Source organism: Solanum verrucosum, unplaced genomic scaffold (genome assembly GCF_900185275.1).
Source record: "Solanum verrucosum unplaced genomic scaffold, falcon-dt-bn FXZP01000229.1, whole genome shotgun sequence".
In the NCBI taxonomy this organism is placed as follows: Eukaryota; Viridiplantae; Streptophyta; class Magnoliopsida; order Solanales; family Solanaceae; genus Solanum; species Solanum verrucosum.
In genome coordinates this window covers 47,409-71,566 of record NW_026020011.1, presented here as the reverse complement: position 1 = coordinate 71,566, position 24,158 = coordinate 47,409, and the positions used below count along the sequence as shown (strand labels likewise).

Genomic DNA, 24,158 nt, shown 5'->3' with positions numbered 1-24,158 from the left:
CACTTGACTTGGAACTAACTTTCCTTGAATTGGAATTATGAATTCAAGGTGTTTGATCACATGATATGGATGAGTTCTTGATGTTTAGACATATCTTGGAGTGTCAAAAACAACTATAAAACATAGGTACAATACCTAGGAACATGCATGAGAAATTGGGAAAAGAATGGGAAAACTTGGTGCTCTGAGAGGCGCGGAGCGCCAAACCAAAAACTTCAGAGGGGACCTGCTGGCGCACTGAAGGGCGCGCCGCCCCAAGGGGAAAAGTTCAGAACCCCTCTTGGGGCGCGCTGACAGGCGCGACGCCCTACCCTTTTTTCCCCGAAATTCGACTTTCCTCCTTAGTTTTCTCCAACTCTAAACCTTCTACACCTCAAAGTTTCCAGCCCCAAACACTTAAAACCATAAACCTCTCAACATACCATAGATTCAACTCAGAAACATCATCCGAAACATACACCAAATTAACAAGAACTTCAACACAACACAACAACCAACAACTTCAACAAACATATTCAATATTTTCTCAAAATTAAACGAGCTTGGCGTGTGGGGGAAAGAACCAACCCAACACTATGAACTCACATACCTAATAGGGATCACCCCCGACGTTATCCACGACGATCTTTGACGAAAACTTGCTTGATCTTCTCTTTCTCCTCTTCTTCTTCTCTTCACTCACAAACCCTTACTCTCACTCTTTAAAATGAGGAAAACTGATCAAAATCAGTCTAACACACTAATATATATCCAAAAGAAAAGGGTAGGGAAAAGACCAAAATACCCTTACAATTTTCCGGACGGATTCCCTGCCAACTTCCCAACTTTCAAAAGGCATAACTCGCTCATACAAACTCGAAAATGAGCAAACTCGATGGCGTTGGAAAGACCAATCCACGAACTTTGCAAACATAATTGGAAATACACCTAGATCATCCTGAGCTAGGAGTTATAACTGTTCAAAGTTGGCCTAAAATTCATTATTTTCCATACTTAGCCAAATTTTCCAGATTTTTAATTTTTCCAAAAAAAAGAATATTTCCAAGTTCTAAGCTTTTTCATAGTTGTTTCAAATTGTCGGATCTTACAAAAACATGCAAGATGATACCTTGCAAGATTCTTCTCTATTTACTGATGTAACACCTCAGACTTTGAAAGAGCTAAATAAAGATTCGTACAAGTCACCCATTAGTTTTAAATTTTGAGTCAATTTCAAACAACCATATATTTTAGCACATAAATAATTAGGTGGCTCATGAGCTATCAAATCAAAGGTCTTTGAGTAATTTTTCCAATGCCGCCAAGTTTGCTAAATTTCGAGCTCGGAGTAAAAAGTTATGTCCGTTTGAGTGAAGCCTCACTAGTTAAAGCATTTCATCCGTTTGAGAAAAGGGTATTTTGGTTTTTTTCTTTTACCACTAGGATTAACCATGTTTTTCTAATCAGACGCTAAATCATTTTTCACATACCTAAACTCTTAGGGATTTAGAGCGAAGTTTCAAGAGGAGAAAATAGCTAAGTTTCTAGTGTTCATCAAGATTTGTGGAATTCGCCAAAATCATCATTCTTTCCAGGTATGTAAGGCTTACCACAGTGATGGACTCGTTCTTCCTCACGCCATACATCTCAATTCATCCGTAAAATCGTTATATTTAGAGATTTTTGAGTAGTTCTTGATTGTTGTTTCATTCTATAACAATGGGAGTTTTGAGTTTCTTGGGTTAAGCATCTTGAGAATGAGTTGTGATTCTTGATAGGAATTATGTGAAATTTCTATGAATTATTGCTAGGTTTGTGAATCAAAAAGAGTTTAGAAGAAATCACTTGATTCTAGATGAGTTAGGACCCGAATTGAAGTAGAAAAATTCATCAGAAATCTGGGCAGGGGTATGGGGCGGCGCGCCACCCATAGCGCCCAAACTATTGCCTAGTAGTTTGAGGCCTGGCTGGACCAGTAGTTTAGGAACTGGCGCCCTGCGCCACTCAGTACGCCAAGGTCGCCTCATCTTTTTCTTTCCGTGCTTCATTTCTGGACGTGTTTCTCTTCTTCGTCTTAGCTCCGAAAGGCTTCATTAATCATTGAGAGATTCTACATATCCTAATCACATGTCTTAATTTGCATTTCAAATTAAAATGAGTTTAAGAGGAAAATTCAAGAGGTCCTTTTGAGTCATTTTGAGATTTTTTTCGTAATTAAGTATAATTTTGAAGTAAGTCTTGAGGAAGTAAGTATGAGAATGAGAAGTGTTGCATTCATGATTGAAAAGGAGTATATGGTAACTAAGTATTCCCAAATGTAACACTTTCACATTTTAAAAGTGGGAAAATTGATTTCTAAATGAGTTTATGAGTTTAGAGAAGTTTTAGAATATTAAGCATTATTTAGTCTATAAGTAAGAATAGCCATTAAAGGATTTTCTCTGCTTGTTGCTAACCCAAAGTGCTCCTCAACATCCAAATCACAAGGCTGCATACCATTTGGAAGCTCCCAATCAAAGCAATGCACCAGTTGTGCCACTATAAGGTCGACAAGGACAATTGCCAACTGCATTGCAGGGCATCCTCTTCTGCCAGAGCCAAATGGTAAAAGTTGGAAGTTACGTCCATGAATGTCTATACTGCTCCCAACAAACCTCTCGAGCAAAAACTTTTCAGGTTCAGGCCAAATATTTGGATCCCTGTGAACAGCATAACAGTTAATCATGATCCGGGATCCTTTTTGTATGTGGAAGCTATTGAATACACAATCTTCCATGGCCTCGTGAGGTGCTAGTGGCGCTATGACATGCAGCCTTAGGCCCTCCTTTACAACCATGTCTAAGTAGTTCAAATTCTCCAAGTCTGATTCTTTTACCATTCTTTCAAGGCCAACCACTTGTTCCAACTCTTTTTGGAGTTTCTTCATCACATGAGGGTGCCGAAGAAGCTCCGGTAGTATCCATTCTATAGCTGATGGTGAAGTGCCTATTGCTGCAATTAACATATCCTGTTATAGAAAGGGAAACAGGGGAAATTAGTACAAACAAACCTAACAATAGAAGTACATAAAGGTGATGAAATAACGTAGGAAGAGGATAGCTTTTATATCTCTACGGTCAAACTGAAATTCTGCTTCTCCTGATTGCATAATGTCCAACATGGTGTCAACAAAGTCTTTGGATTGCTTCTGGTCACGAGCCTGGACATGTTCATCGATAATCTTCTCCAGAAACTCATCGAACACCTTTGAAAGATCCTTGAGCCGGCGAGTGAGTCCATGGAGATCAATTACACCAAGGAAGGGGAAAAAATCTCCAAGATTTGGTGTTGCTGCTAAATGCTCAACCTCATTAACAACAGCTTTGAATCCCCTCTTGTCTAAATCTTCATCCATGTACTTCTTTCCAAACACCATCAAGCAAGTCAAGTCAACTCATTTTTAAGTGATTTGATCATAAGCTCAACTTGTTGCCTTCTCATGTATTGAAATGAATTGATCTTTTGGTTACTCAAAAGGTGCAGAGTGCAGAATTTGCGCATGTTGTGCCAGTATGGTCCATGCTTTGCGGTTATCATATTCTTCTGTCCATATGCCAAATACAGAGCTGCCTCGTTATGAGGCCTACTAGCAAAGATATGATCATATGTCTTGAGGAACTTCTCCGCTGTGTCTGCAGACGAGACAACGATTGTAGGTACTAGTCCCAGTCTAACATACATAAGGGGACCATGTGTTTTTGCTAGTTTTAGGAAATCTTGGTGTGGATTTTTTCCTAACAAGTGAAGATGTCCTATAATGGGAAGTCCTTTTGGACCTGGAGGATACCTTTTCTTCTTCTTGATGTTGTTTAGCAACTTATACATAATAAAAATAACAACTAGTGTTGCCCATATCAAAGCCATGCCTAATACTTACCAGCTTTTTTAGCTTCTAAATTATCTCTACTTGAAAGGGTTTAGACATCTCAATTATATAATGTGTGGCACCATAGAAAAAACAATGCATTATTTGGGTGTGTTTCTCTTCATATGAGGGATTGTTTCGTCATGAATCATGATGAACATTATATGGAAGATTATTTCATTGATTGAAACGCTATTTTTCTATAAATATAATATTCAATTAATGAGTTAACAATATAAAATTCAAAGTGGAAGAATATCCATCAAAACATAACAGTTTGTTTGGATGATTGTTAGCTTATTGTGTTATTTGGTTTAAATACAAACTGTGTATTCATGAAAACACTATAGTACACTATGGTACAATACATTATGAAACGATATAAGAACAATCATTTTTGTGTCTTTTGGTATATTTCTCGTGTGTCTTATTACTCATGGTCTTTCGAGGTTTACTTTGCTAGCTTCTGCATGACACCTAATTATTTTCGATCCTAACAATAAGTTCTACAAAGTGGTGCTTGTTAGGATATACTATTAACCATGTGTTTTAATATAGTATTATTTATTGAACAATTGTTCATTTATTTAATCAATTCAATAAAGTGTTACATTAAATAGATCAATTTGTCATTTATGTGTCCTCAACTTATATAGTAGATGATTTGGTGTATAAAGTTTAAGCTTATACATAGAAGATTAAATCATCGGTTCTTATAAGTTAAAAGTTATAATTCACAATCGTAGATGGAAATTTGGACAAACCATCAAAAAGATTGTAGCACGAGATTAAATGCAATTTATCTTCATTATGAGAATGGCATAGTTCTAACTTCTCGTGCTAGTGCATTTTGTATGTACTGAACGGGACCAAGTAGAGATAGATGTTTTAGACTAATTGAATAAAACATATTCTCTAAACTGTTAAATGTATTTATATTCGTAATCTTGATATAACGATTATGATCTGTATATATTAATTATTATTTTGCTTTATTAAGAGGTGAATTTCTGAGATGGATCAATATGTCTAGTAGATTGGATGATAATAGTATATATTTGTGAAATACTTAGTTAATGGAATCCATGTCTCAATGTAGAGATTGATGATAATACACCTTTTTATGAGAATCTTATAAGTCTTCATGTGTAAACCTGACCGGTAGATTTATCAATCTGGCTCATGAAATAAGTTAAATATTGCTCTAAAGAAAATTAATCATTGAATTAAATTTGTTAATAATTTAATTTATTGATTAGTATGTGTAATCTTAACATGGAGAATTATATAAGTGTTTAAAGGAGAATTTCGAAATATAAATAGAGGAGTGCAATAACGAATTTCTAGTGGAAAGATTTATAATTTATTATGACAAGAACAATTCAAGTTAATTATTTGAAATTATTTCCATAATAGGAAGCCTCAGTAATTAATTTTGTGGTCCCTACTATGCTCATATTTAACTAGAACTTGGAATTTTCTAGTAGAAGCAGGAAAAGTAGCGTGCAATATTTTTAAGAAAGAAAAGAAACGTGTGTTTCTCTTCTTGAAGAAAAAGGATTTGTATTTTCTTCTCCTTTTTGAAATGGGAAGAAATCTGATTCTTCAAACCTAGAAAGTCATTCAGTTTTCTATACGATATTTGACCACCCAAGTACTGAGAGAGAGGGAGTTCAATTGTTAATTTAGGATCACTGTAGAAGACCGTAGAATTGGAATTTGATTTGTTTCAAGATATTTGCACACGCTTCAAGAGGTAATCTTTGAGTCAATTTTTAGCATACTTTGTATGTGATACATATTTGTGGTTTTTGTCTATATTCATATAAGATATATGACTCTGGAACGAAACAATTCAAGAGTTTCGGAATTTGTCTAATCATTAATTGGTAAATTAAGAAGAATATACGGCGCCCGCTTTATGAGTTTTTTTTTAAATTTTTTTATCTCATATTGCATGTGTATGTTGGCTGTCTTTTCTTGTAATATAATATATAAGGGAACCAAATTTTGAATTGCTAAAGAAAAAAAAAATAATTAACCCATATATTGTATAAAAACAACAAGCAATATTGGTGTAATATTTTTGTTTATTCTCGTGAATGGCGGTTGTGAGTTAAAACTAAAAAAAATTTGATATCACATTGGTTCTGCTAGCTATCTACTTGTATTAGTGGAACCCAAACATTGAAAAAATTATAAATAAAATCAAGGTGGGGTCCTAGAACTTAATATAAGTTATTTGTTATAGTTGTGCATTCACGTGATTAGTGGCAGCAATGTCCCCATTAATTTTGCAACAATATCATCATTATATATGTGATTTCACATATGTTTAACTATATAGGTATGTGATGAGTTTGAATGTAACTATTCACTGTTTATATGACTGGTTATTTGATCTACTGTAACTATTTTTTATATCTCAAATTCAACATGTCTCCTTTTAATTCCTTTAGTACTATTTTGGGTCAAAACAAACTTGAGGGTCCTAACTATGTTGACCGAAGGAGAAAACTTGACAACGTGTTAACTGCTGAAGAGTATAAGTTTGTACTCTATGAGGAATGTCCATGGAAACCGGATGAATAGTCTAGTGAAGAGGATAAGGTAGCTTATCAGAAATGGCGCAAAGTTGATGAGATGGTGCAGTATTACATTAAGGCTTCAATGTCAAATGTGTTGCAACATCATAGTCAAGCTATATTATTTGCTTTTGAAATCCAAGAGAATCTCAAACATATGTTTGGAGACTAGAGTCGATCGGCTAAGCAGACTAGCATGCATGCAATCTCTCATGAACACTAAAATGGTTGAAGGCACTCATGTTAGAGATCATGTTCCGAAGATGATAGGTCTTCTGAACGAACTAGAAGTCTTGGTGGCTGAAATTGACAATGACTCTCAAATTGAGATGACACTGCAGTCTGTCTGTCACGCCCCGAGCCTACACCCTGGACGTGACTGGCACTCAAAGACCATTGCTGGCCCCAAAGCGAACCCTTGGTCTGGCTTTCTTAACTCAGCGGAAAACTCAATGCAATGCAAGGTTTTAACACAACCTGACTGAAATAAAATCTGGCCACAAAGGCAACTCGAGTCTCAAAATAGAATATTTACATATATGCATAGATGAGAGACTCCAAATCAACTAATTGACTGTCTATGAAGCCTCTATACTACTGAGATGGATGTTGGGACAGACCCCGCAACATCCTAATAAAACAAAACTAAAAGAACAACATAATCGAGTACTCCGGAACACAAAGAGGCTCACCACTGACTCGGAAGTACTCAACTGGATCAACGGCGAACCGGCTGCTGGCCCTGGGTACCTGTGTCTGCATCATAATAAGATGCAGGCCAACTGGCATCAGTACATTGAATGTACGAGTATGCGAGCTGGAAAGCTAAACCACAACTTAAACTTGGAAGGAGTACAAAGGAACTCTTACCTTGGCACTGTTCAACTCATGAATAACTGAACTCAATATATAAAGCAATACGACACATGCAATATATAAAGCTTGCAAAATAGTGTAAACAACTTAGCTTGTTAAAGATAAAACAATAACAACTCAACTTTACTTATATAAAAGTAATATAACTTTAGTGGGAGACTCTTTCAACCGACAATCACCACTATCAGCCCTAGTGGTGATACAACGTATTACCTCACGTTGCCCAAGGACCATCTTATACCTTGCCGTGATATAGGAAGCTAATTTTACTAAGTGGATCCACTAGCTTAATCTTACGGGTTCATCTAAAAAGTATGACCCGTTAACTCCCATGTTGGCGCATGGTTCTTTTGGAGAGTTGAGTTTATATGAACTCGTGTCCCCAATTCGGTGCTCAAGAATACTCCCAAAAATACTTAGCTCATAAGTGTTTTAAACACATCTTTCTTTATTTGAGATAATTACTCAAAGCATTGCCCGAAGGCTCACTTGGAAACAATGTTCCTTTTTCTTGAAAACTAGCCCAAAGGCTCTTTCGGAATCATAGTTCCTTTTTTAGTCAAATGTAAAAACATTTGGAAACTTCTTTGGGAATACATAGTTCCCTAATAACTTTTGAGAAATGAACTCAACTTTAAACTCTTGACTTAACTTGAAGTTAAAACATTTAACAAAGACTCTTGGAAAGCTTTAAAGACTTGCTTTGACTCCCTTCTCGAACTTCTAGACTCAACTCTTAACTTCTCTTAACTTGGAAACTTACTCTCCTTGAATTGGAATCATAGATTCAAGGTGTTTGATCACGTGTTATGGGCGAGTTCTTGACGTTTAAACATACCTTGGAGTGTTGGAAACAACTTGGGAACATAGGTACAACACCTAGGAACATGCATAAGAAAGTGGGGAAAGAATGGGAAGGCGCGGAGCGCCAAACCAAAAACTTCAGAGATGGCCTGCTGGCGCTCTGATGGGCGCGCTGCCCCAAGGGGGAAGTTCAGATCCCCTCTTGGGGCGCGCTGACAAGCGCGACGCCCCACCCTTTTTCCCCGAAATTCGACTTTCCTCCTTAGTTTTCTCCAACTCTAAACCTTCTACACCTCAAAGTTTCCATCCCCAAACACTTAAAACCATAAACCTCTCAACATAAACATAGATTCAACTCATAAACACCACCGGAAACACACACCAAACATAATCAATCTTTTCTCGAAATTAAACGAGCTTGGCGTGTGGGGGAAAGAACCAACCCAACACTTATGAACTCACATACCTAAAAGGGATCACCCCCGACGATATCCACGACGATCTTTTAACGAAAACTTGCTTCTTCTTCTCCTTTCTCTCAATAACCCTAAACCTTACTCTTTTTAAAAAGGAAAACTGATCACAATGAAGTCTTACACCTTAGTATATATCCAAAGACAAGGCTAGGGAAAAGATCAAAATACCCTTACAAATTTCCGGACAGATTTCCTGCCAACTGCCCAACTTTCAAAGGGCACAACTCGCTCATACGAACTTAGAAGCGAGCAAACTTTATGTCGTTGGAAAGACCAATCCACAATCTTTGCAACCATAACTGGAACCACACCCATATCATCCTGAACTAGGAGTTATAACTGTTCAAAGTTGGCCAAAAACTCATTATTTTCCATTCTTACCCAAATTTTCCAGATTTGAATTTTTTACATTTTTCCAAAAAAAATGACTATTTCCAATTTCAAGCTTTTTCAAATTGTCGGATGTTACACTGTCGGACAACTTTAACAATTTTACTTGAATTATAATATGAATAAGATAATCTATCTTTGACACAATTGTTGAATGAGTTGTATACGGCAGAGACACTTGTCAAAAGCACATGCACCATCTATGACACTAAATGTTGAGAAAGGTTCTACTTCTAAACCGCAAGGTGGACAGAAGAAGAAAAACGCTCACAAAGCTAAGGCAGTGGCACCTCCAACTGGAGGCGTGAAATTAAAAACCTAAGGGCAAGTGTTTTCATTGGAGGATGCCATGCCATTTGAAGGCGCATTGTTCAGTTTTCTTAGCCAAGAAGAAAAACAATCCAGGTAATTCACTTTCACTCGTCATTGAAACATTTTTAGCGGCTGTTTCTACCACTTCATGGTGTGTAGACTCAGAAACCACTAATCATATTTGCACTACTTTGCAGGGGTTTCAAGAAACGTGCATAGAGGTGAAGTTAGCGTTTTTCAAGCGGATGGTTCAGCAGCTCCAGTTTTAGCATTAGGAAATATTAATTTTTCGTTTGATAGTGGTGGAGTTTTAATTTTAAAAGACGTTATATATGCACCTGCTGTTAAAAGAAATTTAATTTCAGTTTCTAAAGTTTTGATAGATGGTTATGATGTTATTTTTTCTAATAACGGCTATGTTATTAGCTATAATAAACATTTTGTCTCTGCTGGTACATTGATTGATGGTCTTTTTATTATTAATGTCTCTTTAGAACTATAACAAACCGTAGAATTGAATAATGTAAACCTTTCAAGTAAAAGTAAGCGTTTTTCTGATTTGAAAGTAAATAACCCAAATGGACCCTTATAATCCTGATGAGTACATAGAAGAGCTAAGGGTAACACTATCTAAGTCTAAAGGATTCTAGAACTGAAATGGTCATCCCCAGACTCAAATCGCGGTAAAAGGCAACCCAAAGATCCCAATGGAACCACCACGTGGGGTCGAACTTGACTAATAGAGGTATGCCAAGAGTTACACCATCGCTAGTAGAAATACAGACATACCTAGAATCATTGTTGATATGTAGGCATGCGCACGAACCTCAAACAGTGGCTAGTTATCATGCGCACGGACCTCGAACCACAACTAGTAGGCTCCGAATATATCCAAATCACACTCTCTTCTTCACGTGGGAACATATTTTATAGAGAAGCTAATTTTAGAGTCACTTGGGATCCACTCTAGCTCAAAATCCAATATAGCCGACAAGGGCTGAAATCACCAAAGAACACATCAGGGTCGAAACATAAGACAAGTTATGGATGAATGGTTACAAGAGTTGAGTTGTCGCGTAGCTAAGGATTCATGCTATCAGACCCAAGTCTGTTATATCAGTCTATAGGGAGCTAAGTCGTCTGAAGCAATATGTCGGAGTATTTTTTTAGGCAAAATGCTCCAAATCGCCGGTCTTAGGAAATCATCATTAGCATACACCGGAACTTTACCTTTCTGAACTACCTCAGATCGTTGTCATACTAACAAATAAATGATCACAATGTCAATACAAACGTTTTGACACCCAAATCAAAATAATTGAAGATGGGCCCAGAAATAAATCAAAAAGACATTATGCGACCCACCCTGGGAATTATAAAATTGAATCTGTCAATTGATCGCAATTTGGCTCAAGGAAGTTATTCCCAAAAAAAATGGGCATAATCTCAGCTTGAAAACAAGCCAAAACAGTTTCATACAAACAATATCAAGAAGCTTTTCACCGTTAAAAAGAGAAGAAAAAGTCGTCTTTGGGACAAGAATTTACCTTCAGTACAAGTCCCCAACACAGTCCAACATGTAGCTCCAACAATTCCTGACCCAACGCAATGAAAATCAGCTATATCGGAGCTCTAGAGACTAAATTATCGAGTTCACAGTTTATTGAGACTTATCTTTTAAATAACACCAGTTTAATGACTTTTGCAAACTTAATTGGTGGGAAAACTTTGAACTCGACTTAATTCTAGGGGTCTCTTATTACCCTAAACCGGACATATCCGATATACTTTCTGCACTGGGTAAAGAACCTTTACACACATGCATGAATAAGTAAGATATTTTTCGATGAAGAATGATTCAAATCTGTAGCATAGAATTTTCAATTAGTGTTACAGTAGCCTTTACTAACAAATGCGATGTGGAGTGTGAATATTCAACAAGAGGCAGAAGAGTAGTAGCAACGATATGTTGAAGCTATCGGTTAGAGAACTAATTCCTATAATTATGAAACCCATATGGGAGATAGAGGAATAGGCTATTCTTTTTTTTAAATTCCGTTGGCCAAGAGATGTTGAAGCTGCATAGTGTTGGGTTTTATTTGCCCTGAATTTCTTATCATAAATAGGTTTTCCTTTTAGGAAAAGGTTTAATATTTTGACTAGTCCTTTTCTTGTAGGAAAGGTTTTAGGACTCTATAAATATAGGCTTGTTCCTTCTAACTTAATTAACATTCACAATGTAGTCCTAGGGCTTTGAGAGTTTTGGTTAGGGGGAGAATTTATGGGTCACAAGCTTGATACGTTATCACTTGTGTGAACCTCCCATGTATTCCGAGTGAATTGGTTGAGGTTGTTTCTCTCTATATTTTGTACTCTCATATATATAGTGGATTGCTCATCTCCTTTGTGGACGTAGATCGATTGACCGAACCATGTTAAATCTGTCTTTTTTGGTGTGTTTCTCGTTTGTCTTCTTACTCGTGGTCTTTTGAGGTTTGCTTTGCTAGCTTGTGTTACACCTGCTTTTTTCGGTCATAACACATAGATTATTTGTATTGTACCTATTATCATCAACCAAGGAGAAAATATAGATAATATGACTCCAGCTAGTTTAGTTTCAAAGGACGGAGCCTTAGGGCCTAATAATAGTGAGTGTAGAAATGACACAATTAGTAATTATTACACAAAGATGTGAAATAGACTGTGAATTTAAAGAGGTTTAGAGGAAAAAGAGAAAAACAATTAATGAACTTACATGGAAAGTATATAAGTAACACAATAATCATTGATTTTAAAGCAAATTAATATGAAATAATTCTCAGAGTACAAAATCTTTCTTCACAAAGGGATTCGGCCAAAATTAATTAGCAGCCAATAGAAACTCAATGTTTACAAACAGAAGTTTAATATCACCATTTAAGGCATGATCTCTAATGAAATGATGCTTGATATATGTTTATATTCTTGACCCTAGAATGATGCACAAAATTCCTAAATAAACAAATGAGTTTTTGGCCAAAAACATCCTTAAAATATACCCTCAACTTAAACTACATCCTTAAATTATTTTTCTTAATAGAATACATCCCTCAATTATTTAAAATTTGACAACTTTCATTTTGTTAAAATTTGTCAAAAATTAACAAATTCTTCACAACAACATGTACGGTTCACACTACTCTCAACAAATTAAACTCCCTAAATCACCCCAATAAACCAATTCTATTCATTCTACATACATCTAAAATGTACTTCACAACAACATGTACGGTCCATGCTTTTCGGATATCATATTCCTCTGTCCATATGCCAAATAATAAGCTGCCTCATTATGAGGCCTAGTAGCAAAGATATGATCATATGTCTTGAGGAACTTCTCCACTGTGTCTGCAGACGAGACAACGATTGTAGGTACTAGTCCCAGTCTAACATACATAAGGGGACCATGTGTTTTTGCTAGTTTTAGGAAATCTTGGTGTGGATTTTTTCCTAACAAGTGAAGATGTCCTATAATGGGAAGCCCTTTTGGACCTGGAGGATACCTTTTCCTATTATGGATATTGTTTAGCAACTCATAAAAGGCATACACAATAAAAATAACCACTACTGTTGCCCATATCAAAACCATGCTTAATACTTCTAACTTTTTAGCATATAAAAGATCTCTAAGTGAAAGGGTCTAGAGATCTCAATCATATAATGGCTGGCACCATTCAATAAATCAATGCATTATTTGGTAATGTTAGAAATTATTTTTTGAAAAATGTCTTCCCTAATTAATGTGAAGAAGACATCCACAATAATTTTTGTAATGGAAAATTGACTTATCTTTTGGTGGAAGATATGGTGCTTTCAAATAGGGGTGGACATTTGGTATTTTGGTTCGGTTTCAGTTTTTTTTTTTTGGTTTTTTCGGTTTTCGGTTCTTGTACAACGTGTACCGAACACCGAACCAAAATAATTCAATTCTGTTCGATTTTTATTATTTCGGTTTAGTTCAATTTTTTGTTATGGGTTTTTTAAAATTTGTAATTTTTTTGTTTGTTTATTTTATTTATACCTGATGGTGGTCACTGGAAGTGGAAAGAGGTCGGTGGTCAGCGCCTGGCTGTGTGGAAATTGGAAAGGTCGGCTGACGGCAGGTCGACTAGCGGCTGCTGCGTGCTGCTGATCGACGCTGGTCGCTGCTGTGTTGCGGCTGCCTGCTGGTTGACTGGCGGCTGTTGCGTGCTGTTGTTGGTCGACGCCGGTCGCCGGAACTCGGAAGTGGGAACGATCACTGCTGCTGTAGACGTTGGAACTGGGAACGGTCACTTTTGGCATTTGGGAAGTGGGAACGACGGAACGTCACTGGTCAGTTAAAAAGTAAGAAAAGTTTGAAAAGACTAACTTTTGACCTATTTTGTTTTTAATTTTAAATTATAATATTTATTATTTAATATTAACAATTAATATATATTAATATTATAATATATTTCGGTAAAATTGAAATATCGAATAACACAAATATTACATACCGAAAACCAAACCGAAATTCCAAAAAATACAAAAACATATACCGAAATATCGAAATCAAAATATCGAAATAATTCGGTTCAGTTTGGTTTTTCGGTGTTTATGCCTAGCCCTACTTTCAAACAAAGTCAGAAGATAAAGCATCAATCTTCTCACAAGTTTGGGTGTGGAATGTTTAATTTTTCGCTGATCAAGAGTCAAATATTCAATTAAAAATTTAGTCTACATATATTTATGTCAGTAGATTCAATTTTACATTATTTGCATCACATTTATGGTAAGTATGAATGTATACTATTTTGCAATTATGCAATCTACGAATTTCTCGAATATTTATGATATTTCTGAACTTAATGGTGAGAATTATAAGATATGGAAGGAGAAAATTCTCATGCTATCATGAAAGATGAACTAGCTATTAATGAAATTAACACTCGAGTTGAGATTGCTCTTCATGAACAATGGGAACATTATAACTACTCGACTCCTATGTTCATAAGACCAAAATCTCTATCGATATTTTGTAATTCTGTCAAATAGTATATCAATATCAGGGCATTACTAAGGGTTATTGATAAACAATTTGCAACTTCATGTATAAAGCACTCACAACACCTTAATTATGAGATTCTTATCAATGAGCTCACATGGTGTTGAGAGGCTAAGTTTCTCGGACTCTTTGTTTTTGGTGTCGCATCTGTGTCGATATGATATGTGTGATACCAATATGAGCTGAGTAATATCCACATAAGTATCTAAGTCATCTTATTCACATGCTAGGAGGCCACGTCAGTACTGAGTAGGCTTGATCACATCATTTGCATTTCTGTTTTTTGCAGGAAGGTTAGTTAGAATTACTTACTTCTATTTTCTGCTATTTTCATTGTAATTGCTTTCAGTTTCCTGATTGTAGTATAAGTAGAATTGGTAATGCTCTTGTAAGGCATGATTTGAATGTGATAACTCAATACAATTTCCATTTTCTCTCTAATTCTCTCTCAATTTCTCCTGTGTTCTTCCTCTTTCTCTTAATTCTCCTTCTTTCTTCTTCTTATCTGCATTTTGTTACCTTGATACCTCCATTTTTGGTATCAATGTGTGTGGGTGTGGGTGTGGGTGTGGGCGTGTAATATGTGTTCGATTTGGTCAACAAATTTTGGGTACTTTGACCAAAATTGATGGGGAAAGTTTGGACAATTTTAATGATTCCAATAATCAATACAAAAGCTAAGGTGAAATTGAAGAAAACGGAATACCTTTTATATAAAATTTCTATGTCACTCCTTTTCCTTTAATCTCCTTTCAGGATTCTCCTCAAATTCTCCACATAATATCTCATAATTAGGTTCTATAACTCTATTTTTATATATTTTAATTATTTTTAAGCGAATCCCCGCACCTATATCCATACATGAATCCATATCCCCAAATCTTAAAAATTAGATCATGAACTCTAGATCCACACCCGTATCGGACACCTGCACCCGAGTCCGAGCAACGTAACTTAGTTGAGAGGTGTGTGTGAGCACACTCGCTTAGCGTGTATTCATAACTTCAATCTCTCTTGTATGTAATGAAGCTAATATGAATGACGTTAATCATAACATGTAATGAATTGAACAACAACAAAAAAGAATAAATACTCTATTAATGAACTTATGACCATGTGTGTTCAAGAGAAGGGTCGATTAGTAATGGAAAAAAAAGTGTATACAATCCTTACTGAAGGTTTATAGAAGATGACTTTTAAAGAAGAAGATGAATTGAAACAGAGTAGTATATTATTTCTTCAGGAAAAGATTACTTTACATTGAGACTCTAGTCTTGTATTTATACACATACTCATCCCTCTAATTGTTTCTTGAATGTAACTAACTTTTAACTAACTAATTTTTCCTAATTGACTAACAGTGTTCTAACTATAATTTGAACCTTTCCTCTTTTGCTTCTTGAGTTCTGTTAACACTCCCCCTCAAGCTAGAAGAGGCAAATATATTTAGAACTCTTAGCTTGGACAATAAGAACTCATGTTGTGCTTTGGTCAGACCTTTTGTGAGGAGATCAGCAGGCTGGTTCTGAGTAGGTATGTAGCTCACACTGATTAGTCCTTGTTGCAGCTTCTCTCTAATAAAATGACAATCGATTTCGATATGTTTAGTACGCTCATGATAGACTGGATTAGCTGCTAACTGAATAGCAGACTTGCTGTCACTGTGTACGTGTACCGGAAGCCTTACTTCAGCTTTTAACTCATTCAGCATTCCCACTAACCAAACTAACTCAGCCACAGTAGATGCCAAGCTTCTATACTGAGCTCCTTGATATTGTTGTTTGCTTCTTGGCTTTCCAGGATACCATAGACTCTCCAAGTTTGATTACATAGCCTGTTACAGATCGCCTTGTAATAGGACAAGCTGCCCAGTCTGCATCACAATAGGCTGTTACCTCATTGTTTGGATTACTTGACAATAATATACCCTGACCTGGTTGTTGTTTGATATACTTGACAATTCTAAGTGCAGCATCCATGTGAGACCTTTTGGGTTGTTGTAAAAACTGACTTAAAAGTTTGGATGCTGAAAGAAATATCAGGTCTAGTCATGTTCAGGTATAGGAGTTTTCCAACTAACTTCTAATAGGAACTTTGATCTACAAGTTTGTCTCCTTGATTTTGCCCTGTTTGATCATCATACTGTTTAGATGTCAACTTGACATTCACATCAATAGGTGTGCCAGAAGGTTTAGCAGCAGACAATCCCACTTCAGATATAAGTTGAAGTGCATACTTCCTTTGATGCATAACAATTCCAGCTTCAGATCTTGCAAATTCTATCCCAAGAAAATACTTCAACTCACCTAAATCTTTCATTTTGAATATCTGTTGTAGAGAATCTTTTGTTCCTTTTATCAGCTCCAAGCTACTTCCTGTAATCAAGATATCATCAACATACACCAATATTATTGTAATTCCTTCAGAGTTCTTCCTTGTGAACAAGGAATAGTCATGTTGACTTTGGTTAAAGTTAAGGTTTTGTAATGCTTCAGTAAGCTTGTGATTCCATTGTCTTGGTGCTTGCTTAAGACCATACAAGGATTTGATCAGTCTGCATACCTTGTTCTCCCCCTGACTAGCAAATCCTTGAGGCACATTCATGTAGATTTCATCCTGTAAGTCACCATTTAAGAATGCATTATAAACATCCATTTGGTGAATGTGCCAGCGTCTTGACACAGCCAATGCTAGAATAGTTCTAACAGTCACCATTTTTACCACAGGAGAGAAAGTTTCTTTATAATCTATTCCCTCCTTTTGACTGTACCCCTTTGCGACTAACCTTGCTTTCAATCTTTCTATCTCCCCAGTGGACTTGTATTTAATTTTATAATCCATCTACAACCAATTGGAGATTTCCCTTTGGGCAAATCAACAAGCTCCCAAGTGTTATTATCTTGCAAGGCTTTTATCTCAGCTTGCATTGCCTCTACCCATTTTGGCTCCTTACTTGCCTCTGCATAAGTAGCAGGTTCTGTATTTATAGAGGTTGCTGCAACAAACTGCTGATAATTCTTAGATAAATGACTGTAAGACACACAATCTGATATAGGAAATTGTACTTCCTTGTTAATATTTAGAGACACAAAATCCTTCATCCATACAGGTGGATGTACCCCTCTTGTAGACCTTCTTGTAACAACTTCTTCCAGATTGCCTTGATTCTCAGAATTATGTGTTTCCTCCATATGTTCCATCACAGTATTCTCTTCTACCATTTCCTGTTCACTTTCCTCAGAACTTTGCATTTCTTGTGAACAGTTTTGACCAAGAGTAATATCTCTAGTCACACTGTCAACTCTTGGAATCCAATCTACATTTAGTAGTTCAGCATTCATATTATCCACAAAAGGACCAACTTCTTTGTTTGTGAATGTAGCCATAAAGGGAAACACTGACTCCTTGAATATGACATCTCTACTTACAAAGAAGTTATTTGATGATAAATCAAACAATATGTAACCTTTTTGAGTTTCTGAGTACCCCATGTGTATTGAAGATTTTGACCTGGATGCTAACTTATCATTCTCTAATAGATTTTTAGCAAAACACAGACATCCTAACACTCTTAGGTGTGTCAACATTGGCTTGGTTCCATATAGCCTCTCATATGGAGATTTATCTCCTAGGACTTTACTAGGCATCCTATTTATTAGATATACAGCAGCTAGTACACACTGTCCCCAATACCTTATAGGAATGTGCCCTTGAAACCTCAAGGCTCTTGTTACCTCTAAGATGTGTCTATGCTTTCTTTCAGCTACTCCATTTTGTTGTGGAGTATAGGGACATGACCTTTGATGTATTATACCTCTTTCTTTAAACATATTTGCACATACAGAGTTTACAAACTCTGTACCATTATCAGACCTGACCTTCTGGACTGTTTTACCAAACTGAGTTCTTACAAACTTCAGAAACAGTGATACACATACACAGACATCAGACTTATTTTTCAACAAAAAAATCCAAGACATTCTTGAGAAATCATCAACAACTGTAAGGAAAAATCTATTACCATCAAAAGTTGCCTTCTTATATGGACCCCAAACATCCAAGTGAATCAGTTCAAATGACTCGGTACTTTTAATACTACTAATAGGGAATACACATCTTGTTTGTTTTGCATAAGGACACACACTACATTTATTCAAAACTCTGTTCATACAATCTGAGTTTACAGGAAACAACTTGTTCAAAATGTGAGATGACACATGTCCTAGTCTCTTATGTCATACACACACCTCCTCTTTTGACAATTGTTTTTCCTTTTCCTCTCTTTCTGTCATCATACACGACTGGTGTGTTATCTGATCCTGTGTAAGATTCTTCAGTAGCAAGTACAGCCCATCACTTTCTTTACCAATCGCCTTCACCTTGCCAGTGTAAAGCTCCTGAAACGCACAAAAATGTGGAAAGAAAGTGACTGAGCAACCTAACTCCTTAGTCATTTTGCTTACTGACAATAGATTGTACTTAAATTCTGGGATGTGAAATACATCTGTAACTATAATTGTTGGAGATATGCGACAAGAACCAGTATGAGTCACATAGGCCACTTCACCATTAGGTAATGATACTGGTTTTGGACATTTAACCTCTACTACAGACTCCTTATTAAGCATACCAATTTTCGAAATCATATGATTTGTTGCCCCTGTATCTATGATCCACACATCATTATTTTCAGACACTAATAGAGCCTTACCTGCTGCATTAGTCTGAACTTCATGAGCCTGAACTCCATGAGCTTGAGCTGCATTTCCTGTATTTGCAGTCCCTTTATTCTGCTTAAGCATTTGTAGTATTTGACTGTATTGCTCTTTGGTAAAAGTGCAGCCTTGTAGGTGTTTTGCACACTCATCTTCTTCATTATTTCCAGCAAATGACTTGCCATTTGTACCAGGCACATTTGTGTTAAATCCATAGTTAAATGATGTAGAGCTATCAGATACACCATCATATGCCTCTCTTCTTGTATTACTGGATTCATTCACCACTATGTAGGCAGTATTTCCTGCTCCATTAACTGCCTTCCTCTTTGACTTGAATTCAGGCGGGTATCCAATTAACTTGTAACATTGATCTTTAGTATGACCCTTACACCTGCAGAATTCACAGACAATACCAAAGCTTTTCTTGAACTTGTTTGGTACTTGTGCACTGGTAGACCCTCCAGATTTTGAGTACATTGCTAGTGGATCAACTCCAGACATACTTATAGAATTCATACCCATGTTATTACTGTTAGAAGCAAATCTTTGACACTCATCACTAACAACCATAGCATATGCCTGGTTCACTCCTGGTATAGGACTCATTAATAGAATTTGACTTCTAGCCTGTCCATATGATTCATTCAATCCCATAAGGAATTGATAGAGTTTTTGCCTGTTTACATGATCGATAAAACCTCTTGATTTTTCACAGTTACAACCAGGGGATGGGACTAGAGCTTCAAACTCATCCCACAAGTTCTTAAGTTTTGTAAAATAGACAGACACTGAATCTGTACCTTGCTGCAGTGTTGCAATTTCCTTATGTAGACTGAAAGTTCTTGATCCATCCATTCGATCAAACTTTTCCTTCAAATCATTCCAAACACTTTGAGCAGTGGAGGCAAAAGCTACTCCTCCTAACAGACTTTTTGAAACAGAATTGAGAAGCCATGAAAGAACCACAGCATTTACTCTCTCCCATTGATTCCTTAGTTCAGGAGACACACCATCTTTTGTACATGAACCATCCACCAATCCAATCTTGTTCCTTCCAAGAAGAGCCAATCTAATAGACCTGCTCCAGACAGCATAGTTTTCAATTACAAGAAGTTGAAACGAAATGAGATTAACTCCACTAATGTCAGCTGGACTTAAGAACAGTGGATGATTGTAATCCATTCCTTGACTCATTGACGTAGCTGGTGTGGGATTATTGTTCCCAGGATTTCCACCATTACTGACATCAGTAACATGGCCACCATTGTTAATTTCTTGAGACATATCAACCATCTTCACTTTGTAATTGCGGAAGCTTAATCAACTTGAGACTCTGATCTTCAGAAATCCAAGATTTGTAACTCACACACCTGATCTACTCAGACTTTGATCAAAGCTTTGATACCATGAAGGTTTATAGAATATGACTTTTAAAGAAGAAGATGAATTGAAACAGAGTAGTATATTATTTCTTCAAGAAAAGATTACTTTACATTGAGACTCTAGTCTTGTATTTATACACATACTCATCCCTCTAATTGTTTCTTGAATGTAACTAACTTTTAACTAACTAATTTTTCCTAACTGACTAACAGTGTTCTAACTATAATTTGAACCTTTCCTCTTTTGCTTCTTGAGTTCTGTTAACACTTACCATATTGTATAGTTTGAGATTAAGCATTATTTAGTCTATAAGTAGGAATAGCCATTAAAGGATTTTCTCTGCTTGTTGCTAACCCAAATTGCTCCTCAACATCCAAATCACAAGGCTGCATACCATTTGGAAGCTCCCAATCAAAGCAATGCACCAGTTGTGCTACTATAAGTTGGACAATGATGATCCCCAACTGCATTGCAGGGCAACTTCTTCTGCCAGAGCCAAATGGTAAAAGTTGGAAGTCATGTCCACGAACATCTATACTGCTCTCAACAAACCTCTCGGGTAAAAACTTTTCAGGCTCAGGCCAAATATTTGGATCCCTTTGAACAGTATAAAAGTTAATCATGATCCGGGATCCTTTTTGTATGTGGAAGCTATTGACTACACAATCTTCCATGGCCTCGTGAGGCATTAGTGGAACTACACAATGCAGCCTCATGCCCTCTTTTACAACCATGTCTAAGTAGTTCAACTTCTCCAAGTCTGATTCTTTTACCATTCTTTCAAGGCCTACCACTTGTTCCAACTCTTTTTGGAGTTTCTTCATCACATGAGGATGTCGAAGAAGCTCCGTTAGTATCCATTCTATAGCTGCTGCTGAAGTGCCCATTGCTGCAATTAACATATCCTGTTATACAAAGGGAAATTAGTACAAACAAATCCAAATCGTACAATAATAGAGGTTATAAAATAACGTACGAAGAGGATAGCTTTTATATGTCTACGGTCAAACTGAAATTCTGCTTCTTGTGATTGCATAATGTCCAACAGGGTGTCAACAAAGTCTTTGGATTGCTTCTGGTCACGAGACTGGACATGTTCATCGATAATCTTCTCAAGAAACTCATCAAACACCTTTGAAAGATCCTTAAGCCGGCGAGTGAGTCCCTGGAGATCAATTACACCAAGGAAGGGGAAAAAATCTCCAAGATTTGGTGTTGCTGCTAAATGCTCAACCTCGTTAACAAGAGCTTTGAATCCCCTCTTGTCCAAATCTTCATCCATGTACTTCTTTCCAAACACCATCAAGCAAGTCAAGTCAGCACTCAAAGACAAAATCTTTGCACTAAGATCAACAACAACGCGATGATCACAAGCTTCATTTTTAAGGGATTTGATCATAAGCTCAACTTGTTGCCTTCTCATGGATTGAAATGAATTGATCTTTTGGTTACTCAAAAGGTGCTGAGTGCACAATTTGCGCATGTTGCGCCAGTATGGTCCATACTTTGCGGCTATCATATTCCTCTGTCCATATGCCAAATAATAAGCTGCCTCATTATGAGGTCTGCTAGCAAAGATATGATCATATGTCTTGAGGACCTTCTCGGCTGTGTCTGCAGATGAAACAACGATCGTAGGTACTAGTCCCAGTCTAACATACATAAGGGGACCATGTGTTTTTGCTAGTTTTAGGAAATCTTGGTGTGGATTTTTTCCTAACAAGTGAAGATGTCCAATAATGGGAAGTCCTTTTGGACCTGGAGGATACCTTTTCCCATTCTGGTTGTTGTTTAGCAGCTCGTAAAAGGCATACAGAATAAAAATAATCACTAGCATTGCCCATATCAAAGCCATGCCTAATTATTTTTAGCTTGTAAAAGATGTCTAATTGAAAGGGTCTACAGATCTCAATCATATAATGGCTGATTTGGTAATGTTAATGTGGAGGATAAGTAGTCATTATTTGACTGGCTGCAAGTTGGTTTAGAAAGTTGTAGAAGTATTACTAATTCTAGTGTTGTCAATGGGTAGATGTGTATGATAAGTGTATTTGACTGGCTGCAAGTTGGTTTAGAAAGTTGTACAAGTATTACTTATTCTAGTGTTGTCAATGGATAGATATGTATGATAAGAAGCGCAAATAGCAAAACTGTAGTTATAGAGCGCTAATATGATTTTTATGTTTACTATTCCTAAAATTTACTCTTGATTGTATTCATTCCAATATGTATGATATGTGTATTTGTATTCATTATGGTTTTCATATTTGGGTTTGTATAATGCCATTTATATTTCTTTATTAGTTTGGATTCATTCCAATATGTATACCAAATGGATTTGTAGTTATTTAAGAAGCATATGTGTGTCCATTTACTTATGTAAATTCATGTTCATTCAGAAATGATACAACATTGATTTGTATATTTATCAAAAATATATATTCTTTCTTAAAATTCTGACAAAATTTGCATTCCAGTCATCAAACACATATAAATTTACAATCATGGTAGCAATCAAAATTTGTATTTAAAAAAAATTGTATTTCATGACCAAAAATGTATTTCTCATCTGTTATGTATTCCAAAAATATATTATATTCAATGTCTAATTTATAGAACATCCACTAAATATGATTCCAAATTATTTTCTATTCTAAGTATCCGGCGTACAAAAAAAATCAAAACAATTCAATCATTCACTAGCTATTTGTATCCCAAACAGATTACAGATTAAAAAATATATTATTTTTTTTACTTTAAAATATGGTTGGTGATTTTGTACTTTTTGGGTCCTTCTGCATGTGAGAAAGATACATAAATACTTCAATTCATTGAAGAGATAACTATAATTATTGATGCCGTCCAACAAAGTGTCTTGGATGAGATATTGACCCGAAACTCCCAAATCGAATACCTTAGTTACTGTCTGACCTTTAAATCCAATATTTGGATTGTAACTTATAAAGATCTTCAACTGAAGATCCAACAGTACAAAATACGATTCAGATCCATATTTGAATCACTTTTTCAACAACCATTTCCGAATCACTTCCAAAAAAATTAAAGAATCAACAGTTAATGAATACCTGATTATTTTTGTATTTCACCGACAATCTCGAAGTTCAAGTTGTGTGTCTGATAGCATAGCAAGCCTTGGGTATAAGTTTCTAGAAACTGCTTGAATTATTTGACTGCCTGCAAGTTGGTTTAGAAAGTTGTAGAAGAATTAAATGAACATCAATAATTCAATCTATTCATAATATTTAATTTATTTGATTTCTTATGGGATTCTAGTGTTGTCAATGGATAGATTTGACATAAAAAACGAATAGAATTGGGAAATTAGCATTTTTATTTGTCGATTTAGGACTTTAAGACTAAAGTTTGTCTCATCTAATAAATCTAAGAAGAAGCCATAAATTTTCAAGCGATTATGGATAATAAATTTAAAGAAGAAGACAATACTTCAAAGCACACATACATGTGGACAGTAAAATTGAGCATGTATTAAGCCGCCAAGCATATGTTTTTCTTTCTTCCCACGATCTAATTAAGATGGAAAATGGACAATTCATATATATATATGATTGGAGCACAAGGTAAAATATATTTTTTCTTGATTAGGGAATGATGTTATTCTAATTTTTATTCGGAATTTTTTTCAAA

At 35.9% G+C, this 24,158-nt stretch overlaps 1 protein-coding gene and 1 pseudogene across 1 annotated transcript; both read right to left on the bottom strand.

The window, feature by feature from the left end:
* Positions 1-2,371: 2,371 nt before the first annotated feature.
* On the bottom strand, positions 2,372-3,882 carry LOC125819963 (cytochrome P450 71AU50-like; annotated as a pseudogene).
* Positions 3,883-20,782: 16,900 nt separating this feature from the next.
* LOC125819964 (cytochrome P450 71AU50-like) lies at positions 20,783-23,587 on the bottom strand. The gene is made up of 3 exons (XM_049499370.1): positions 23,566-23,587; positions 21,469-22,349; positions 20,783-21,397 (listed from the first exon to the last, which is right to left on the bottom strand). The coding sequence occupies exons 2-3, from the start codon at positions 22,345-22,347 to the stop codon at positions 20,783-20,785; spliced, it is 1,494 nt and encodes a 497-aa protein (XP_049355327.1). The 5' UTR covers positions 22,348-22,349; positions 23,566-23,587.
* Positions 23,588-24,158: the final 571 nt, after the last annotated feature.

Bases quoted from the DNA above. Each gene is read 5' to 3' on its own strand.
- LOC125819964 (XM_049499370.1), bottom strand. From the start codon at position 22,347: ATGGCTTTGATATGGGCAATGCTAGTGATTATTTTTATTCTGTATGCC. The intron at 21,398-21,468 runs GTACGTTATTTT...TTTGTATAACAG, and splicing joins ATATAAAAGCTATCCTCTTC to GATATGTTAATTGCAGCAAT.